The sequence below is a fragment of the Dipodomys ordii genome, unplaced genomic scaffold, assembly GCF_000151885.1.
Source record: "Dipodomys ordii isolate 6190 unplaced genomic scaffold, Dord_2.0 Scaffold99, whole genome shotgun sequence".
Lineage (NCBI taxonomy): Eukaryota > Metazoa > Chordata > Mammalia > Rodentia > Heteromyidae > Dipodomys > Dipodomys ordii.
In genome coordinates this window covers 6,045,130-6,062,682 of record NW_012267315.1, presented here as the reverse complement: position 1 = coordinate 6,062,682, position 17,553 = coordinate 6,045,130, and the positions used below count along the sequence as shown (strand labels likewise).

The 17,553-nt window shown below is 39.2% G+C and overlaps 1 protein-coding gene across 1 annotated transcript in view; it reads left to right on the top strand.

Moving 5' to 3' along the window:
* Cfap61 (cilia and flagella associated protein 61) overlaps positions 1–16,531 on the top strand; it is a 230,095-nt gene extending 213,564 nt beyond the window's left edge. Inside the window, exons 27-28 of the mRNA XM_013027044.1 lie at positions 99–189; positions 16,331–16,531. Of these exons, the coding sequence (XP_012882498.1) occupies positions 99–189; positions 16,331–16,531 (292 nt within the window). The remainder of the gene's footprint in view (positions 1–98; positions 190–16,330) is intronic.
* The last annotated feature ends 1,022 nt before the right edge of the window (positions 16,532–17,553 follow it).

The window sequence follows — 17,553 nt, the reverse complement described above, 5'->3', positions numbered from 1 at the left end:
CAGAACTGTAATTTATCAAGGCAAAAAAAGCAGGTAAATACTTTATTAGTGGTAATGAGAGGGTTGCCATCTAACTGAATCTCTTCTTCCCTCACCAGCTACTTCACGGAGTCGTGGTGCCTGGCCGTATTCCACGATCGGTTTATTGATCTCAGGAAAGAGTTACGCCAAATCTTAGTCTCCAAGGAGGTATGAGTAATTAATGGATATGTGGATTATTTCTTGCAAATTATAAGCAGTTGATAAGCTATTGATCATTTGGACTTCCCTCTACATTTCCATTGTATGGTTTTACTTTATAAACCAATGGCACTTAGTGTTATCAAACTATGGAGAATATAAGCGTGGATGGTGATATTTCAGAAAAGTGATTTTCCTTAAATTTGATGAGAAGGACCTTTCCTTTCCTTTTTTTTTCCTTTTTCTTTTTACAGGTAAGCTCTGTTTTTTGTGATTAGCTACCATTGATGGCTGAAACTTGGGTAGGAGTTGTATTTTCTTACCCTCAAGAATGACCATCACATTCCTTCGGTTTCTGTCTATACTGGACAGCCATTCACTGAATACTTCAAAAACTATGAAGAAGCCAGGCACCAAGGCTCATGCCTATATCCTAGTGACTCAGGAGGCTGAGACCTTGAGGATCAAAGTTTGAAGCCAAACCAGGCAGAAAAGTCTTTGGGAATCTACCTCCAAAATAACTATCAAAAAGCTAAGCTGGAAGCATGGCTCAAGTGGTAGAGCACCAGCCTGGCAAACACAGTACCACCAAAATATAAAAAGTTTTAAAAATGTAAAGAGAAGTCATCCAGAGGGCCAAAACTCCTTTTATAAATGACACTTTTTAAGCCGGGCGCTGGTGGCTCATGCCTGTAATCCTAGCTACTCAGGAGGCTGAGATCTGAGGATCACGGTTCAAAGCCAGCCCGGGCAGGAGAGACTGTGAGACTCCTATCTCCAATAAACCACCAGAAAACCGGAAGTGGCGCTGTAGCTCAAGTGGTAGAGCACTCACCTTGAGCTGAAGAGCTGAGGGATAGTGCCCAGGCCCAGAGTTCAAGCCCCACGACCGACAAAAATAAATAAATAAATGAAACTTCTTAAAGTGATACAGAATCAGCTGTAAGTCAGAATGTATCCCAAACGCTCCATACTGAGACAGAAGTTTGACAGTGCTATATAAATAAGGAGGCATTAGTGAAAGTTTAAATTATGTCTAACAATATTCCTTAGCTGAGCTGTGAAAAGTTAGTATCTGTGCCTCGAGAGATGTAGATGATCCATCCTGGCTCTGCCTTGAATCACGCAAACAAGGGCTGGGGCTTTGGTGAGTTTCCACTTCATTTCACTGAATAAAGGGGCAATTCCTATGTCCCCATTGTCGCCTCCACTGGAGAGCATGCACAATCTTGTAGATTCTGTGGTGGAGGCTGACATATTGAAGATCTCAGGTAGAGATCCCAAACTCAGTCCTCACTACAGGTCAGCTCCCGCACCACCTCAGTAGACTAGAATTCTCTGAGGTGGATGGAGCCACCACCATGATCACCTTGACCTTACAAATGAAGACATTGAAGCTCACAGATTTTAAATATCATGGTTTACACAGCTCCTCACAGTAACCAACAAGCTCCAAACTCAACAGTTTCTTCCCTCCCCAGATGGAAAGATAGACCCTAAGCCATATAGGCCAGCGCAAAGCCTCAGTGCCTTCACTACAACACCCTACCTTTCCAATATAGATTCTAGGACCCAAGATGGAAAATGTTAAACAATTTACTAATCCAAAATGGAGATTGGGAAACATAATTTTAAAGTTTAAACCCAGATGACATGCTTTAGGATCAACACCGGTAAGAACCCAGCAGGAGAATATAAACGAGGGAAGAACTTTCATTACAGAATTGAATTTCCTGCTGAGCCTGGAGCCTTTGGGATGTGTACCTAATTTCCAGTTAATTCAGTATCACTGTGAGGAAGAAGCAAAATGATCAAATGCAAAAGTCAGACACTGCTTAAGTCGTTCACACTGAAACACGCATACTTACACCCCTCAAAAAATCAAGTCCCTTTGTAGAATGGTGCATAGCTTTTGCCTAGAACCCACATGCATCTTCTTGCATACTTTACATCATTTATATCTAGATTACTTCTGATGCCCCGTACAATGTCAACACTATGTAAATAGATGTAATGCTGTGTTGTTTAGGGAATAATGACAAGAAAAAAAAATCTGTGCATGTTTAGTACAGAAGCAGTTTTTTCCCAAAATATTTTTGACCCATGGTTGGTTAAATCTTTAATAGCATAACCTGTAGACATGAAGGTTGTCATTGTTAAAGATGAGACAGATCAGAAAGGTACCTGCACTGGAGGGGCGGAAATCAGTTCTGGTTGACACCTGAACCATAACTGTAATCCTGGTGCTTCCTGTATTCTGCTCAACTCCTTCGTCACCTCCCTTCCTCTAAAGCTGTGATCTACCTGTACTGCTGACCCTCTCACGCCCCCCACTAGTAAAGATCTAACTCTTTCCTAGTGACCTGTGAAAGCTTTTATCTGGCTGGGCCCCAGTGGCTCACTCATGTAATCCAAGCTACTCAGGAGGCAGAGATTTGGGGATCGCTGTTCAAAGCAAGCTTGGGCAGGAAAATCTGTGAGACTCTCATCTCCAATTAACCACCAAAAACCCAAAAGTGGGACTGTTGTAGAGGGCTAGCCTTGAACAAGAAAGTTAAGGGACAGCGTCCTGGCCCTGAGTTCAAGATCTAGGACTGGCACCAATTAATTAATTGATTGATTCTGTCTAAATCCTTTTTAGCTCCAGATCTAAACTCCTCAGGTAGAATTTTACACGCAGAACTAAAGGATTTTAGGATGTACAAAGTGGTTTGTTGTTGCATGAACAAGAACACTATTTCCAGAATATACTAGAAGCCAAAAAGTTTATGAAAACTGTTACTTTACTTTCTTTAATGAAATTTAATTTGCTAATTTTCTAGGGGTTCAAAAGAAGGAAAGAGGGAAGGGCGAGAAGGCAGAGCAGTGAAACGATCCTACATGTGATGCTGATGGATATGTTCTGATGCCCAGTGTACTGTCTCTGCTCTGTAAACAGATGTTGTACTAAGTTCTTTAGAGATTCATGTCAACAGCTAGGGGATGCACAGAGTACACCCCATTAGAACACTGTAGTTATAGTAATTCATAGTAATAGTGAGGTATAAAGGCCATCAGTTGTTTGAAAAAAAATTATTTCCTTGCACCTTTCCAAGTAAACTGCCAAACCAATGGGCATACATCAGTTTGGATGGCAGCTTCCAGTTTTATCCATGAGCTGGCATTTGCTGAGGTTAGTTTGCTGTGAACGAGCTCCTTGTGGGCAGGGGCTGTAGTCATCTGCCAGAAGCACAGTGAAGGCTCCCCAAACATTCTCGTGGGTTTTCAAGATATCTAGAAAGCAAAACCTCCAGAAAGGAAAAAAAAATTCTTATTTCAGCATTGCCACTTGGCACAAGGACAGCCATATAGCTGTAGCCATGTAGCCCAGGCAGTGGTATCTGCTGTGAGTCAAGCTGGACCATCCAGCATGGCTTTGTCAGCTCCCTGGATCCTTGTGGTACCTTTTAAGATTCTGGTGACAGGAAAATAAGTGTAGCCTGCACTAAAGAATAGCAAGAATTCATTGGGCAGCAGTGGCTCATGCGTGTAAATCTCAGCTACTCAGGAGGCTGAGATCTGAGGATCATATTTGAAAGCCAACCCAGACAGGAAAATCTATGAAACTCATATCTCTAGTTAATCACCAAAAAATCCAGAAGTAGAGCTATGGCTCAGTGTAGTAAAATGCTAGCTTGAGCAAAAAAGCTCAGGGATTGCACCCAGACCCTAAGTTCAAGCTCAGGGACCACCAGACCAGCACAAAAAAAAGGGAGGGGGTGATAGCTGGGAAAATCTGGTAGAGAGAGCAAAGGAAAGAATTGGTCAAAAAGAAATGTACTCATTGCCAGACTTATGAAATGATAACCCCTTTGTATATCACATTAATAAAAAAGCAATAATTCTGACATAGTTGCTAAGCTACAAAGAAAGCCTACGGAATGGGAAAAGATAATTTGCCAACTATACATCTGGGCCTAATATACAAAGAGCTCAAGAAGCTAAACTCAACAACCCAATTGGCAAAAGAGCTAACTAGAAACTTCTCACAACAATAACAAACACATGAGTAAATACATAACATCACCGGACATAAAGAAAATACAAATTGAAACAACATTGAAATTGTTATCTCACCCTAGTAAGACTGGACAGCTTCAAGACTACAAACAACAAACACTGGCAAGATGTGGGGGAAAAGGAATCCTGTCACAATGTTAACGGCAATGTAAACTAGAGCAATCACTTTGGAACACAGTTTGAAGATTCTTTAAAAAAAAAACAACAACAACAATAGAACTATCCTATGATCCAGCAATACCATTCTGGGCATTGATTAAAAATATCACAAGTCAGGATACAGTAAAGACACTTGCATATACATATTTTAAAATGTTACTAATTTGAGGGATGGATGGGACTGAGAAGGATGGATTAAAACAATGGAAGGCGTGATACTGATTGATGCATTGTATTCTGACTTGACCTGAAACCCCTTTGTACAACTTAAAATACTTCAAAGAATAGCAATAATTCCTTGTATCAAATATTGAGCTAATGTGACCCATTTCACTTTGCTTTCTACCTTGTTTCAGAAAAGCATAGAAATCAAACTATTAGTTGAACTTCCAGAGCCTGTAGAGAAAAGAACTAAGAAAGATGGTCATCTGTGGCTATTATTAGAAGTCATTTCTAATCTATATATCATTTGTTTAAAAACAAACCCTCATTGTAAGACATCTGACATTTCTCTGTAGAGAAGTCAGAGAGGAACAGACTATAATTTTACTGGGATTATCTTTTAGGGCGATTATATTTTAGCTATAAAATATGAGTCACTGACCACTGTGACATTTTGTGTGGTTAACACTACCCTTTAAGGAATATAATGACAATTATAAATATATGGACAACTAACAACACTATCCTGAAATACATGAAGCAAAAGTTGACAAATAGTGTGAAGTAAGAATTGAAGGACTGGGATGTAGTTCAATGGCAAAAATGCTTATCTAGCAATTACAATGTGCTGGGTTTAATCTCTAGTACCAAAAAAGAAAAAAAGACCAAAAAGAAAAAAAATGGATATTTTAGTATCCCATCTTCAATAGGATAGCCCACTGGGTAAACTTGTAAACTTGTAAATATTGGGTAATATACAAATATATTAACTTAAATACAGTAGAACTTAATACAGGAAGAACTTAAATAGTCTAACGCCTTAGAAAGGCAAAGTCCAAGTTCAACAAGTTCGAGCTTTTTTTTGGCCGGTCATAGGGCCTGAACTCTGGGTCTGGGCACTGTCACTCAGCTCTTCAGCTCAAGGCTAGCACTCTACCACTTGAGCCACAGCACCACTTCTGGCTTTTTCTGCTTATGTAGTGCTGAGGAATAGAACCTAGGGTCTCATGAATGCAAGGCAAGCGCTCTACCACTAAGTCACTTTCCCAGCGCCATCAAGAAGTCTTTATCATGTCCCAATGGATTCACAGCTGAATTCTTTAAGACCTTTAAAAAAAAAAACTAACACCAGTACTTGAATTTTTCCATGACATAGGAAGGAAGGAACATAACCAAACTCATTCTGTGAAGCCAGCATTACACTTCTCCCCAAACAAAGCGGGTAAGAGAAGAAAAAAGAAAGCTATAGACGCATGAGCCCCAGTGACTCATGCCTATAATCCTAGCTACGCAGTAGGCTGAGATCTAAGGATTGCTATTCAAAGCCAGCCTGGGCAAGAAAGTCCATGAGACTCATTTCTGCAATAAACTACTCAGAAAAAGCCAGAAGTGGCACTGTGGCTCAAATAGTAGAATACTGGCCTTGAGAAAAAGAAGCTCAGTGTCAGAGTTCAGGCCCTGAGTTCAAACCCCAAGACTGGCAAAAAAAAAAAAGATTAACATAGATGCAAAGCTAATAAAATACTTGTTAACTGAATTCAACAACTAATCAAAAGAATCACTCACTATGATCAAGTCAGTTTCATCCCTGAAATGCAAAGCTGGTTCAATATATGTAAATCAATAAACATATTATACCACATTAACAGAGCCAAAGACAAGAATCACAGTGTCATCTCAATACAGAAGAAGCCTTTGATAACATCTATCATCCGTTTATGATAAAAGCTCTGGAGAAGCTAGGAATAGAAGACCAAACCTCAACAAAGTAAAGGCTATGACAAACCTACAGCCACTAAATGATGAAAAACTAAAACCATTTCCTCTAAAGGCACAGCAAGAATGTCCACTTTCTCTACTCCTTTTCAATACTAAACTTCCAAGACAGAGAAATAGGGCAAGAGAAAGGCATAAAAGGGATCCAAATAAAGAAGTCAATATCACTGTCAGCAAATGATATATCTAAAAGACCCTACAGACTCCACTCCCAAGCTTCTAGAGCAGGATGATTCACAATTAGCCTATAAAAAAAAACAGTCACTTTCTATATACCCACAGTATGCAGCAGATAGGAAAAATGATTCCATTTGCAATAGCCTCAAAAAAAATCTAGGAATAAACCTAATCAAGGAAGTGAAGGTCCTTTATAGTGAAAATTCTAAAATCCTTAAGAAAGAAAACACCAGAGCGGGCGCTGGTGGCTCACGCCTGTAATCCTAGCTACTCATAAGGCTGAGATCTGAGGATCACAGTTCAAAGCCAGCTGGGCAGGAAAGTCTATGAGACTCTTATCTCCAATAAACCACTAGAAAACCAAAAGTAGTGCTATGGCTCAAGAGGTAGAGTACTCACCTTGAGCTGAAGAGTGCAGGGACAATGCCCAAGCCCAGAGTTCAATCCCCACAACAAGAAAGAGAGAGAGAGGAAGTTAGGAAGGAAGTTAGGAAGGAAGGAAGGAAACACCAGAAAATGGTAGGTCACTCATGCTCATGTATGATAGATAGGATTAATATTGTGAATATAGCCTTACTGCCAAGGGTGGTCTACAGTTCAACGCAATGCCAATCAAAATCCCAATGTCATTCTTCACTGAGAGAAAAACAATCCAAAAATTAATGTGGAATCAAAGAAAACTCCAAATAGCCAAAGCAGACATCTGGGCAAAAAGCAATGATTATAGGCATTACAATTCCAGACCTCAAAGTTTGCTATAGAGTTCTAATAACAAAAACAGATTCTTACTGGCATAAAAATAGGTCTGAAGTCAGATGGAATATACTGAAAGACCCAGAAATAATCCCATATACTTACAGTCATCTGATATTTGAAAAGAAAGCAAAAATACATGCTTGAAAAAGACAGCCTCTTCAATAAACGGCATTGTGAAGACTGGACCTCCATATGCAGAAGACTGAAACTGCATCCCTGTCTGTTGTCACCTTGCACTAATAACAACTCAATATGGATCAAAAACCTCAACATTAGACCTGAAACTTTAAAACTACTACAGGAGGAGAAATGTTAAATATTACTGGCATAGACAGGAATGTCAAGTTCCCAGAGCTCAGCAAATAGGAAAGAGACATGACAAATGGGATTACCTCAAACTAGATGTTTCTGTACAGCAAAAGTCATAGATTTTTACCAGCTATATATCTGACAGGGGCTCAATATCCAGAATATACAAGAGCTCAAGAAACTAACCACCCCCCAAAAAAAGCCACAATTAATAATCCAATTAATAAATGGGTAAAGGAGCTAAATCAAGATTTCTCACAAGTGGAGGAAAGAATGGCCAATAACCACATAAGGAAATGCTCAGATCCAATGATACCATTCTTGGACATCTACCTAGATCATTACAAGATATAGTCAAAACACTTGCCTATCCATGTTCTTTGATACACTATTTACTATAACAAAGAAGTGGAAATAGCACAGATTGCACACAATGGATGAGCAAGGAAAATATATACAGTGCAATTTTACTCATCTATTAGAAAGACTAATATTTTGTCATTTGCAGGGAAATAGATGAACTTAGAAAAAATTATGCTAAAGGAAGTCACAGAATCAGAGAGTCAAAGGGCTCATGTCTTCTCACATATGTGGAAGCTATATCTAAAAATACAAACATGCATGTAACATATGCAGGGTTTTATTCATATATACACAAACAAACTGACTTAAGAATTATATACTTAAGCAAAAAGAAAAAAGAAAAAAATCCAGAAATAGTGCTGTGGCTCAAGTGGTAGAGCGCTAGCCTTGAGCTGAAGAGCTGAGGGACAGTGCCCAGGTTCAGAGTTCAGACCCCACGACAAGACCCCCCCCAAAAAAAGAATGATCTACTTAAGGGAGGAGTCCAAAGGTGTAACTCCTCTGAACATCTAATGAATTGCTTAACAAAATGAATACCCGTAAGTGGAAACATGTTTGGGGGGATGGGCAAAGGATGAGGCACAGGAATGGAAGGAGGAAGGGTGAGAAAATGTAGTCATTATATTCAATGCACCTTATGTAAAACTGAACTACGTAAATTGGAAGGTAGAGACAGGAGGGGGGGAAATGGGAGAAAATGATGTTTTGTACTAGTAACCTGACTTGTGGAATTGTAACCTTTTTGTACTACTATTTAAATAAGGTTTTTTAAAAAGGAGGAGGAGGGAGAAGGAAGGAGAAGGAGGAAGGAAGGAAGAAGAAGAGGAGCAGCACAGTAAACTGGGCCTGGCATAACAGAACTTGAAAGTACTGATCTTGCCATTCAAAAGCAACAGAACACACTTTCTTCTCAAGGGCTCCAGGGACTGTCTCCAGGACAGGTCATCTGTTAGGCCATAGAACATTGGTTGATACATTTTAAAAGATTTAAATCATTGCAGAATATATTCTCCAATTACAATGGAATGAAACTAGAAATCAACACCTACGCACAGAAGGAAATCTAGAAAACTCAGATTTCGTGGAAACTAAGTAATACCCTCTTAACCAGCCAGTGATTCACAAAAGAAATAAAAAAGGACATTAGAAATCCTTAGTGGTCAATGAAAATCCAACATACAAAAATTTTATAGGATGCAGCAAAAATAGTTTTCAGAGGGAAGTGTAGATATCTATAAATTGTCTACCTCAAGGGGCTGGGAAGGTGGCTCAGTGGTAGAGCATTTGCCTTGCATGCCTGAGGCCCTGGGGTCCAGTCCTCAGCACCACAGAAGCAAAATGAAAAAAGCCAGAAGTGGTGCTGTAGCTCAAGTGGTAGAGCCTTGAGCTGAAGAGCTGAGGGACAGCGCACAGGCCCAGAGTTCAGGCCCCACGACCGGACCCCCAAAAAAAAATTGTCTACCTCAATAAAAACTGGAAATCAGTAATTTGTACTTTAAGGAATTTAAAAAAAAACTAAACTAAGCATAATGCCAGCAGAAGAAAGGAAATAATAAAGATTACAGCTGAGGTAAGTTAGGGAATAGAGAAAAAATGGTTATTTGAAAAGATTGCAAATATTGATAAACCTGAGTAAGACATATTATTAAATCAGAAATGAAGATACTATCACCAACCTTACAAAAATAAAGCATTATGAGAATACAATGAATTGTTATATGGCAACAAATTAGAAGAAATTCTGGAAACAAATTCTTAGAACACAAACTAAAAGCTAACCCAAGAAGCCAATAGAAAAAAAAATCTCAGCAGACTTATAGCACATAAAGAAATTGAATCAGTAATCCAAAACTACTCAACAAATAAAACCCCAGAATTAGATAACTTCATTAGTGAATTATAACAAACATTTACAGAATATCAGTCCCACCCAAAACTTTTTCCAAAAATAAAAGTGAAACATTCTCTGCAGCCGCATTATCCTGACACAAAGCCAAACAAAGACATCCCCAAAAGAAAAGGCCAGCAGCCCTTTTTGCATATAAATACAAAATTTTCAGCAAAATATCAGCAAATCAAGCCCAACAGCACATCAAAAGGATTATATATACTATTTATTACCAAGTAGAATTTATCCCAGAAGTGTAAGAGTAGTTTAACATATGGAAATGAATCAATGCAACACACCATTTTAGTAGAACGGAGTTTGGGGCAGACAGCCTCATCTCAAATACAAATGTAACACTTGGAGAAAACACATTTTCATGGTTAAAAACTGAAAAGCCTAGCAATAATATTTATGATAAGAAATATCTGATATTATCTGATAAGAAATATTTATGAAAAATCCAGTATTTTGATGGTGAACAACCAAAAGCTAAAATCTTATCCTTAGGACCTAGAATAAGACAAGGATGCCTGCTTTTGCCAAATATATATTCATACAACATTGTACTGAAAATCCTAGCTAGAGCACTAAGGCAAGAAAAAGAAGTCATCCACCTTAGAAAGCAAGAAGTTTAGTAAACCATCGCTATTCTCAGATGACATGATGCTAAAGAAATCAGCAAAATCACTCTTAGAACTAATCAATACATTTAACAAAATTTCAGGGTATATAACCAACACATAATAATCAGCAGTTTTCATTAGTAGTGAATAATCTGAATACAAAATTAAGACAATAGTTTATAATAGCATCATAAAGAGAAAAAATACTTGGTCAAATAATTTTAACCACAGTTCCTTGAAAGTCACAAACATTTCTGAAAGAAACGAAAGAATTGAGACATTTTTACTATTAAGATGGCAAGACCACCCCTAATGGTCCACAAATTCAGTGCTATCAAAATCCCAATGACTTAAAAAAAAATTGGAAAAGTCATATGGACATACAAGGGTTTCTAGATAACCAAAACTATCTTGAGAGAGAAACAGAACAAAGTTGAAAGGCTTGCGCTTTCTGATTTCATACCTTTCTATAAAGCACCAGTAACAGCCCAGTGTGGTACAAGAAGAAATATATAGACTACTCATATGTAGAAAAAAATTAAGGGTACAGATATAAGTCCATTTATGTAAAAAATATTCATTATGATTAACCGTTAGGGAAATAAAACTACAAAAGTTACCACTTCATACCTACTGGGATGGCTATATTTAAAAAAAAAAAGAAATAATTGTTAGTGAGGATGTGGGGGAAATGGGACCCTTGCACAAATGCTAGTGGGAATATAAAAGTGTAAGATAGCTTTCAGAAAGTTTTGTAATTCCCCAGAAGTTACATACAGAATTACCCTATGGTGTAGTTCTTTTTGTGTGTGTTTGTTTTGTTTTTGGCAGTCCTAGGGCTTGAACTCAGGGCCTGGGTACTATCCCTGAGCTGCTTTTGCTCAAGGCTAGCGCTCTACCACTTGAGCCACAGCACCACTTCCGGCTTTTTCTGCTTATGTGGTACTGAGGAATGGAACCCAGGGCTTTGTGCATGCAAGGCAAGCACTCTACCACTAACCCACATTCCCAGCCCCTGACCTAGCAATTTTATTCCTAATTTTATATCCTAAAGATTAGAAAGAGCCATTCAAATGATTATTGTTTCATAAATATTCAAAGCAACACTATTTAGAATTGCTAGAAAGAAGCAGCAACCTAAATATCTCCTCTCCAGCTCCTGCCTCCAAATCCAGCTATACCTTTTATTATAGTGAGCTTCTTACTGCCCACCAACTATAGCCTCCCAGATCCATCCGAATTATTCTACGGTCCTCTCAGTCATGAAGCTCCAGATGCGGTGGTCTCTTCTCCCAGCATCTCTTGAAGGAGGAGCAACAACACAGTTGACAACCCTCTTGCAAGATGTTCATGTCCCACATCAAGTTAAATACAATAAAACCCTGGACTGGTTAAGTCATCATGTAAGGTCATAGGCCATGCTCTTTGGGGCCATGTAGACCACCCCAGAGCAACTTCCTGAATGGTGAAGGGAAGCTCATGAAAAGGATAGCAGCCACCTGGCCTGAGTGGGCTGGAGGTCCCTGGCCTGGCCTGCAGGTATCTCTTCAGAGGCTTAAGTTATACCTGACTGAAAGCCCCAGGGCCCAGCTGCCTGCAGGCCACTCGGTATCTTCTGAGGTCAGGGCTGCTGCCTGCACCTCTTCCTCTAGCTACTAGGCAGCTAGACCTTCCTAAGCTTCAGATTCAATGAAAATAAAGAGTTGGGATTAAAAATAATTCAAAAATTGAAGATAACACAAGCAAATAGAGTTTAGAAGAATAAATGTTGTTAAAAAGTCCTTATAGTGAGGGAAGGGGTGACACAGTCCAAAAGGAAATATACTGTTACCGAGTGCCAGTGGCTCACGCCTGTAATCCCTAGCTCCTCAGGAGGCTGAGATCTGAGGATTGAGATTTGGAGCCAGGCAGAAAATTCCCCATGAGACTTTTATCTCCAATTAACCACTCCAAAAAACTCAAAAACAAAACAAAAACAAAAAACTGGAAGTGGAGTTGTGGCTCAAAGTGGTAAAGTACTAGCCTTGAGCAGAAGAGCTCAGAGACAGAGCCTAGGCCCTGAGTTTAAGCCCCACAAGCAGAAAAAGAATGTACTCTGTACCTGATTTATGCAACTATAACCTCTCTGTACATCACCTTTATAATAGCAATTTAAAAAAATTTTTAAAGGGTCCTATTGACCAAAGCAATGCACAGATTCAATGCAATCCCTATCAAAATTACCGTGACTTTTTTTTACAGAAATAGAAAAAAAAAACTTTATATTTGTATGGAGCCACAAAATATCCCAAATTGCCAAAACAACCTTTCAGAACAACGAAGCTGGCAGTGACATGCTCCGTGTTTTCAAAATATATTACAAAGCTGCAGCAATCAAAATAGCATAGTCTTGGTATAAAAAAGAGCAACTGAATAGGATGGATATCCTAGAGATAAATCAACACATTTTATAGTTGATGAACAAGACATGAGCATGGTGGGTTCTTGTTCTTTAAAATACAGAAATAATCATCAGGAACAAGGCACACAGTTTTAAAGAACTTATTTAGTAAAGAGAAAGTAACCTGGAATCCTTTCATCGCAGCCTTTAGTTCTGGGCTGCTGATTTTATGTTGCATCTGCCCTCCTCCCCTTTCTTCTCTTCAGCCAGTCTGTCAGATTATGATTGGTTTCTTTGAAACAGGCCAGACCTTCTTCTAAGTGGTGGGCTGAGAAAGGTGGCTTTGGCCTGAGACGTGGCAAGATCCAAGGCCCTCCCGTGGTGGTAGCTTATAGTCGGGCTAGCCTGGGTTATGGTAAGAGCCAAAACCCTTATACAAGAATCAATTCAAAATGAATTAAAGCCTTAATGTGACCTAGAAATAGTAAGAAAAACAAAAACAAAAACTGTAGAACACAGGGGAAACTCCTTGATATTGGCCGTCCCATGGATATTTTTAATGCAACATCAAATGCACAGGGAACAAAAGCAAAAATGAAGTAGGTCTGCATCAAACTAAAAAACATATAAGAAGAGACAGCTTTTAGAATAGGGCAAAATATTTGCAAATCATCAGATGAATTAGTATCCAAACTATCTAAAGAACTCACCTAACTCAGTAGCAGGAAAATAAACAGCCAGATTTAAAAGTGGGCAAAGGACCTGAACAGATACTATTTGTTAAAAAAAAAAAAAAAAAGACAAATGGCCAACAGGTAAATGAAAATATCACTAGTCATCAGGAAAATGTAAACTAAAGAACATCAAGCTATCATTACATACCTTTTAGAATGACTATTAAAAAGGGCAAGAAGGCTGGGTAGATCACCTGTCTAGCAGGAGCAAGGCCTTACATTCCATCCCAGCACCACCAAAAAAGAAACATTGAAGGTAATAGGAATAAATTGTAAGCACACATCTCCCAAATAACTAAGCTATTAAAAAAAACAGTAAAAGATAGTAAATGCTGGCAAGGACAAGAAGGAAAGAAAACTCTTGAAAACCAGTGTGAAGTTTTAAAATAGACTTGCTATCTGATCCAGCACCCCACTTTTAGGTAAAAAGCAATGGAAATAAATGTATGGAAGAGACATCTATCCTCTTGTGTCATTGAAACATTAATAGCCAAGATATGGAGACAGCATAAGTGGCCCAAATGGATGAATGGATAAAAATAATGTAGTGAGTACTCTCAGTAGAATACTATTCAACCTTGAAAGAGAAGGAAATTTTTACACCATAGCACTAGCACAAAAACAGACATAAAGACCAGTGGAACAGAATAAAAGATCCAGATATAAAACCACACAGCTATAACTATTAGGTCTTTGACAAGCAGACCAAAAACATACATTGGAGAAAAAGCAGCTTCTTCAATTAATTGTGCTGGGACACTGGATAACTACTTGCAGGAGATGAAAACTAGATCTCTCTCTCATTCTGTATAAAAAACTGCTATCGGCAAAACTTTGGAAGATACTGGTGCAGGTAATTATTCTCTGAATAGTACTCCAGAAAATAAGAGTAAGAATTGACAAATAAGACTACAACAAATCAAGGCTGGGAAGGTGGCTCAGTGGTAGAGTGCTTGCCTTGCATGCATGAAGCGCTTTGATTTTCCTCAACACCACATTAGCAGAAAAAGCTGGGAGTGGTGCTGTGGCTCAAGTGGTAGCTTGAGCTGAAGAGCAGAGGGACAGCGCCTAGGCCCCAAGTTCAGGCCCCACTATGGCCCCCAAAAAAAGACTATATCAAATCCAAAATGTTTTGTATAGCAAACAGATATACATACACACACACACACATACATACACACACACACATACACAATAAGTCACAGAACAGTAGAAAATATTTACCAGATAAAGGATTAATATCCAGAATACAGAAAGAAGTAAAAGAAAAACAGGAAAATAACCCATTTTAAAAATGGACAACTGAACAGACAGTTCTCAGAATCAGACACACAAATGGCTCATAGATACATGAAGAAATGTTCAGCATCCTTAGCAATAATCAAAACTATACTAAGATTCCATCTCATCCAGTCAGAATAGCAGTCATCAAGAAAACAAGTTAGGTGCCAGTGTTTCATGCCTGTAATCCTCTACTTGAGGGGCTGAGAGTTGAGGATCAAAGCTTGAAGCGAGCCCAGACAGGAAAGTCCATGAGATCCTTATCCCCAGTTCATCACCAGAAAGATTAAGTGGAGCTGTGGTTCAGCCCCTTGAGCAAATGCTCAGAGACAGTACCCAGGCCTGCCCTCCTCACCTAGAAAATGTTAGGAAAATTCTATCTCGATATTTTAAAAAACAACTTTTTTTTTCTTTCTGATCCCTATACTACAGATGCCAATTAAATTTGTACTAAGAAATTAAAATTATGGTTTTAGATCCTATCCCTTAGAGACTTTAAGCACAAAGGTTTAATGACTATTTTTTTCCTGCCGTTCCTGGGGCTTGAACACTACACTGTACACTGTCATTGAGCTTTTGCGCGCAAGACTAGTGCTCTATTAGTTGAGCCACAGCTCCACTTACAGCTTTTTGGTGGTTAATTGGAGATAAGAATCTCATGGAGGGCTGGGAAGGTGGCTCAGTGGTAGAGCGCTTGCCTTGCATGCTCGAGGCCCTGGGTTCGATTCCTCAGCACCACATAAGCAAAAAGAAAAAAGCCGGAAGTGGCGCTGTGGCTCAAGTGGTAGAGCGCTAGCCTTGAGCTGAAGAGCTGAGGGACAGCGCCCAGGCCCAGAGTTCAGGTCCCACGACCGGACCCAAAAAAAACAAAAAAGAATCTCATGGACTTTCTTGCCTGAGCTGGCTTTGAACCACAACCCTCAAATCTCAGCCTCCCAAGTAGCTAGGATTACAGGCATGACAAACCTGCACTGGGCTTTTTATTTTTTAAGGCAGGCCAGACCTACGTATGATTTGTATTTGGAATAAAAGAAGGACTTAAAATAAGGTCATTTTGGTGGCATTATGCTGTGATAGAAACAATCACAAAACAACAAACCCTGCATGACTCAGGTCAGCCAAGGTTCCCAGAGAGACGTGAAGTACAGTAGTGGTGGCCAGGAGAGAATGTTTAGGGGAGTTTATTATTCAGGGGGGACAGAGTTGGGGAAGACCAAAAGATTCAGGAGGTAGATAGTAGTGATAATCAGTGGGAATTGATCCCCACTCCCTTATACACTGAAAATGCTAAAGAAAGAAATTTCATGATATATACTGTGACACAACTTAAAAAATAATATCCAAAAAGCTAAAAAAAAGGGGGGGGCACACCTTGAAGAGCTGAACACTATGTTCTGTTTTATTTTTAGAAAGCCTGCCCTGTTGATTGTGGTGTTAAGTACAAGTAGTTTCTGAGTTCTGGCCTTACTGTATTCATTCACAGGAGGAAGGACTCCTTTCCATGGAGCAGCTAGCCCATAAGATAGAAGATGAGGAAATAAGCCTGGTTGAGAAGCCCAGGGAATACCTCAAAAGAGTTTTTGAGGACTCCATCTACAAAAGCCTGGTGGAGAAGAGCATCCTGGAGTACCTGCACTACAATTATTACCACCTGCCCATGTATGCGTGGCCGGGCATCATTTAGCGTTTCCAGGGTCTCCATTTTTTTGTTTCTATACAGTTAGTTCTTAGAAGTATTCTTTAGAAATAGAAAAGTTCTCCTAAGCCTGGCTTCACAATCAAATGCCAGCTTGGTTCCCTTAATGCCTTTCTGCCTCTACTTAGCCTTGTAGTTTCCTCTGGCTCCAGTAGGTGGCGCTCAGCTGTAGATCTCTATTCTGGGACAGGGAACTTTATAAATACCAGGCATTTTCCTGTGTATAATAATCCACTTTAGCAATAAAAAAAACGAGATCATACTGTATAAAAATTGCTTTTACCTTGTGTGATTCTGTGTGATTTCCTGGGACTGCCCAAGACCAATTTTGATAAGTCCTCCGGGTATTTGCTCAATACTTGAAGATGATTAAAAAGAATGGAAAATTAGTAAACAGATGATAAGAAATGAACTCTGTAGCCCAACATCAGAAAGACTGATTAGGTAGAAAAAACTTGCACGACCTTTTGAAACCAAAGAGACTAATATCTCAGACTCTATAATTCTTTATTCCTATTGATGATCATGAGCATAAAAATACAGACTGGAAACCAAAAACTCACATAGATTTTGGGATTGAAAATAATACTGGGAAATTAGGACCTTTTCTTTGATCCTGAACAATGTTGCTTTTCTGGATGGTTAGGGGGTCCCCTGGTACCTGTCACCTATAATGTAGCTAAGAAACCTTCTCTCATAAGCAGTTACTCTCTAAAAATCACATGAATTCAGGAACAACACATTAGATTGTTTACATGTATTTTGATATCTCCTTATAGTGTGGCACAACTATTTGACTAACAGCAGAGCTTACAATTGGTTCCCATGAACACAATTTCCAATTACACTCTTAAAAATCAATGCTAACATTTGTGTGTGTGTGTGTGCGTGCGGTCGTGCGCGCACACGCGCTTGTACTGGGACTTAAATTCAGGGCCTGGGCACTGTCCCTTAGCTTTTTTGCTTAAGACTAGCACTATACTACTGGAGCCGCAGCTCTGCTTCTGGGT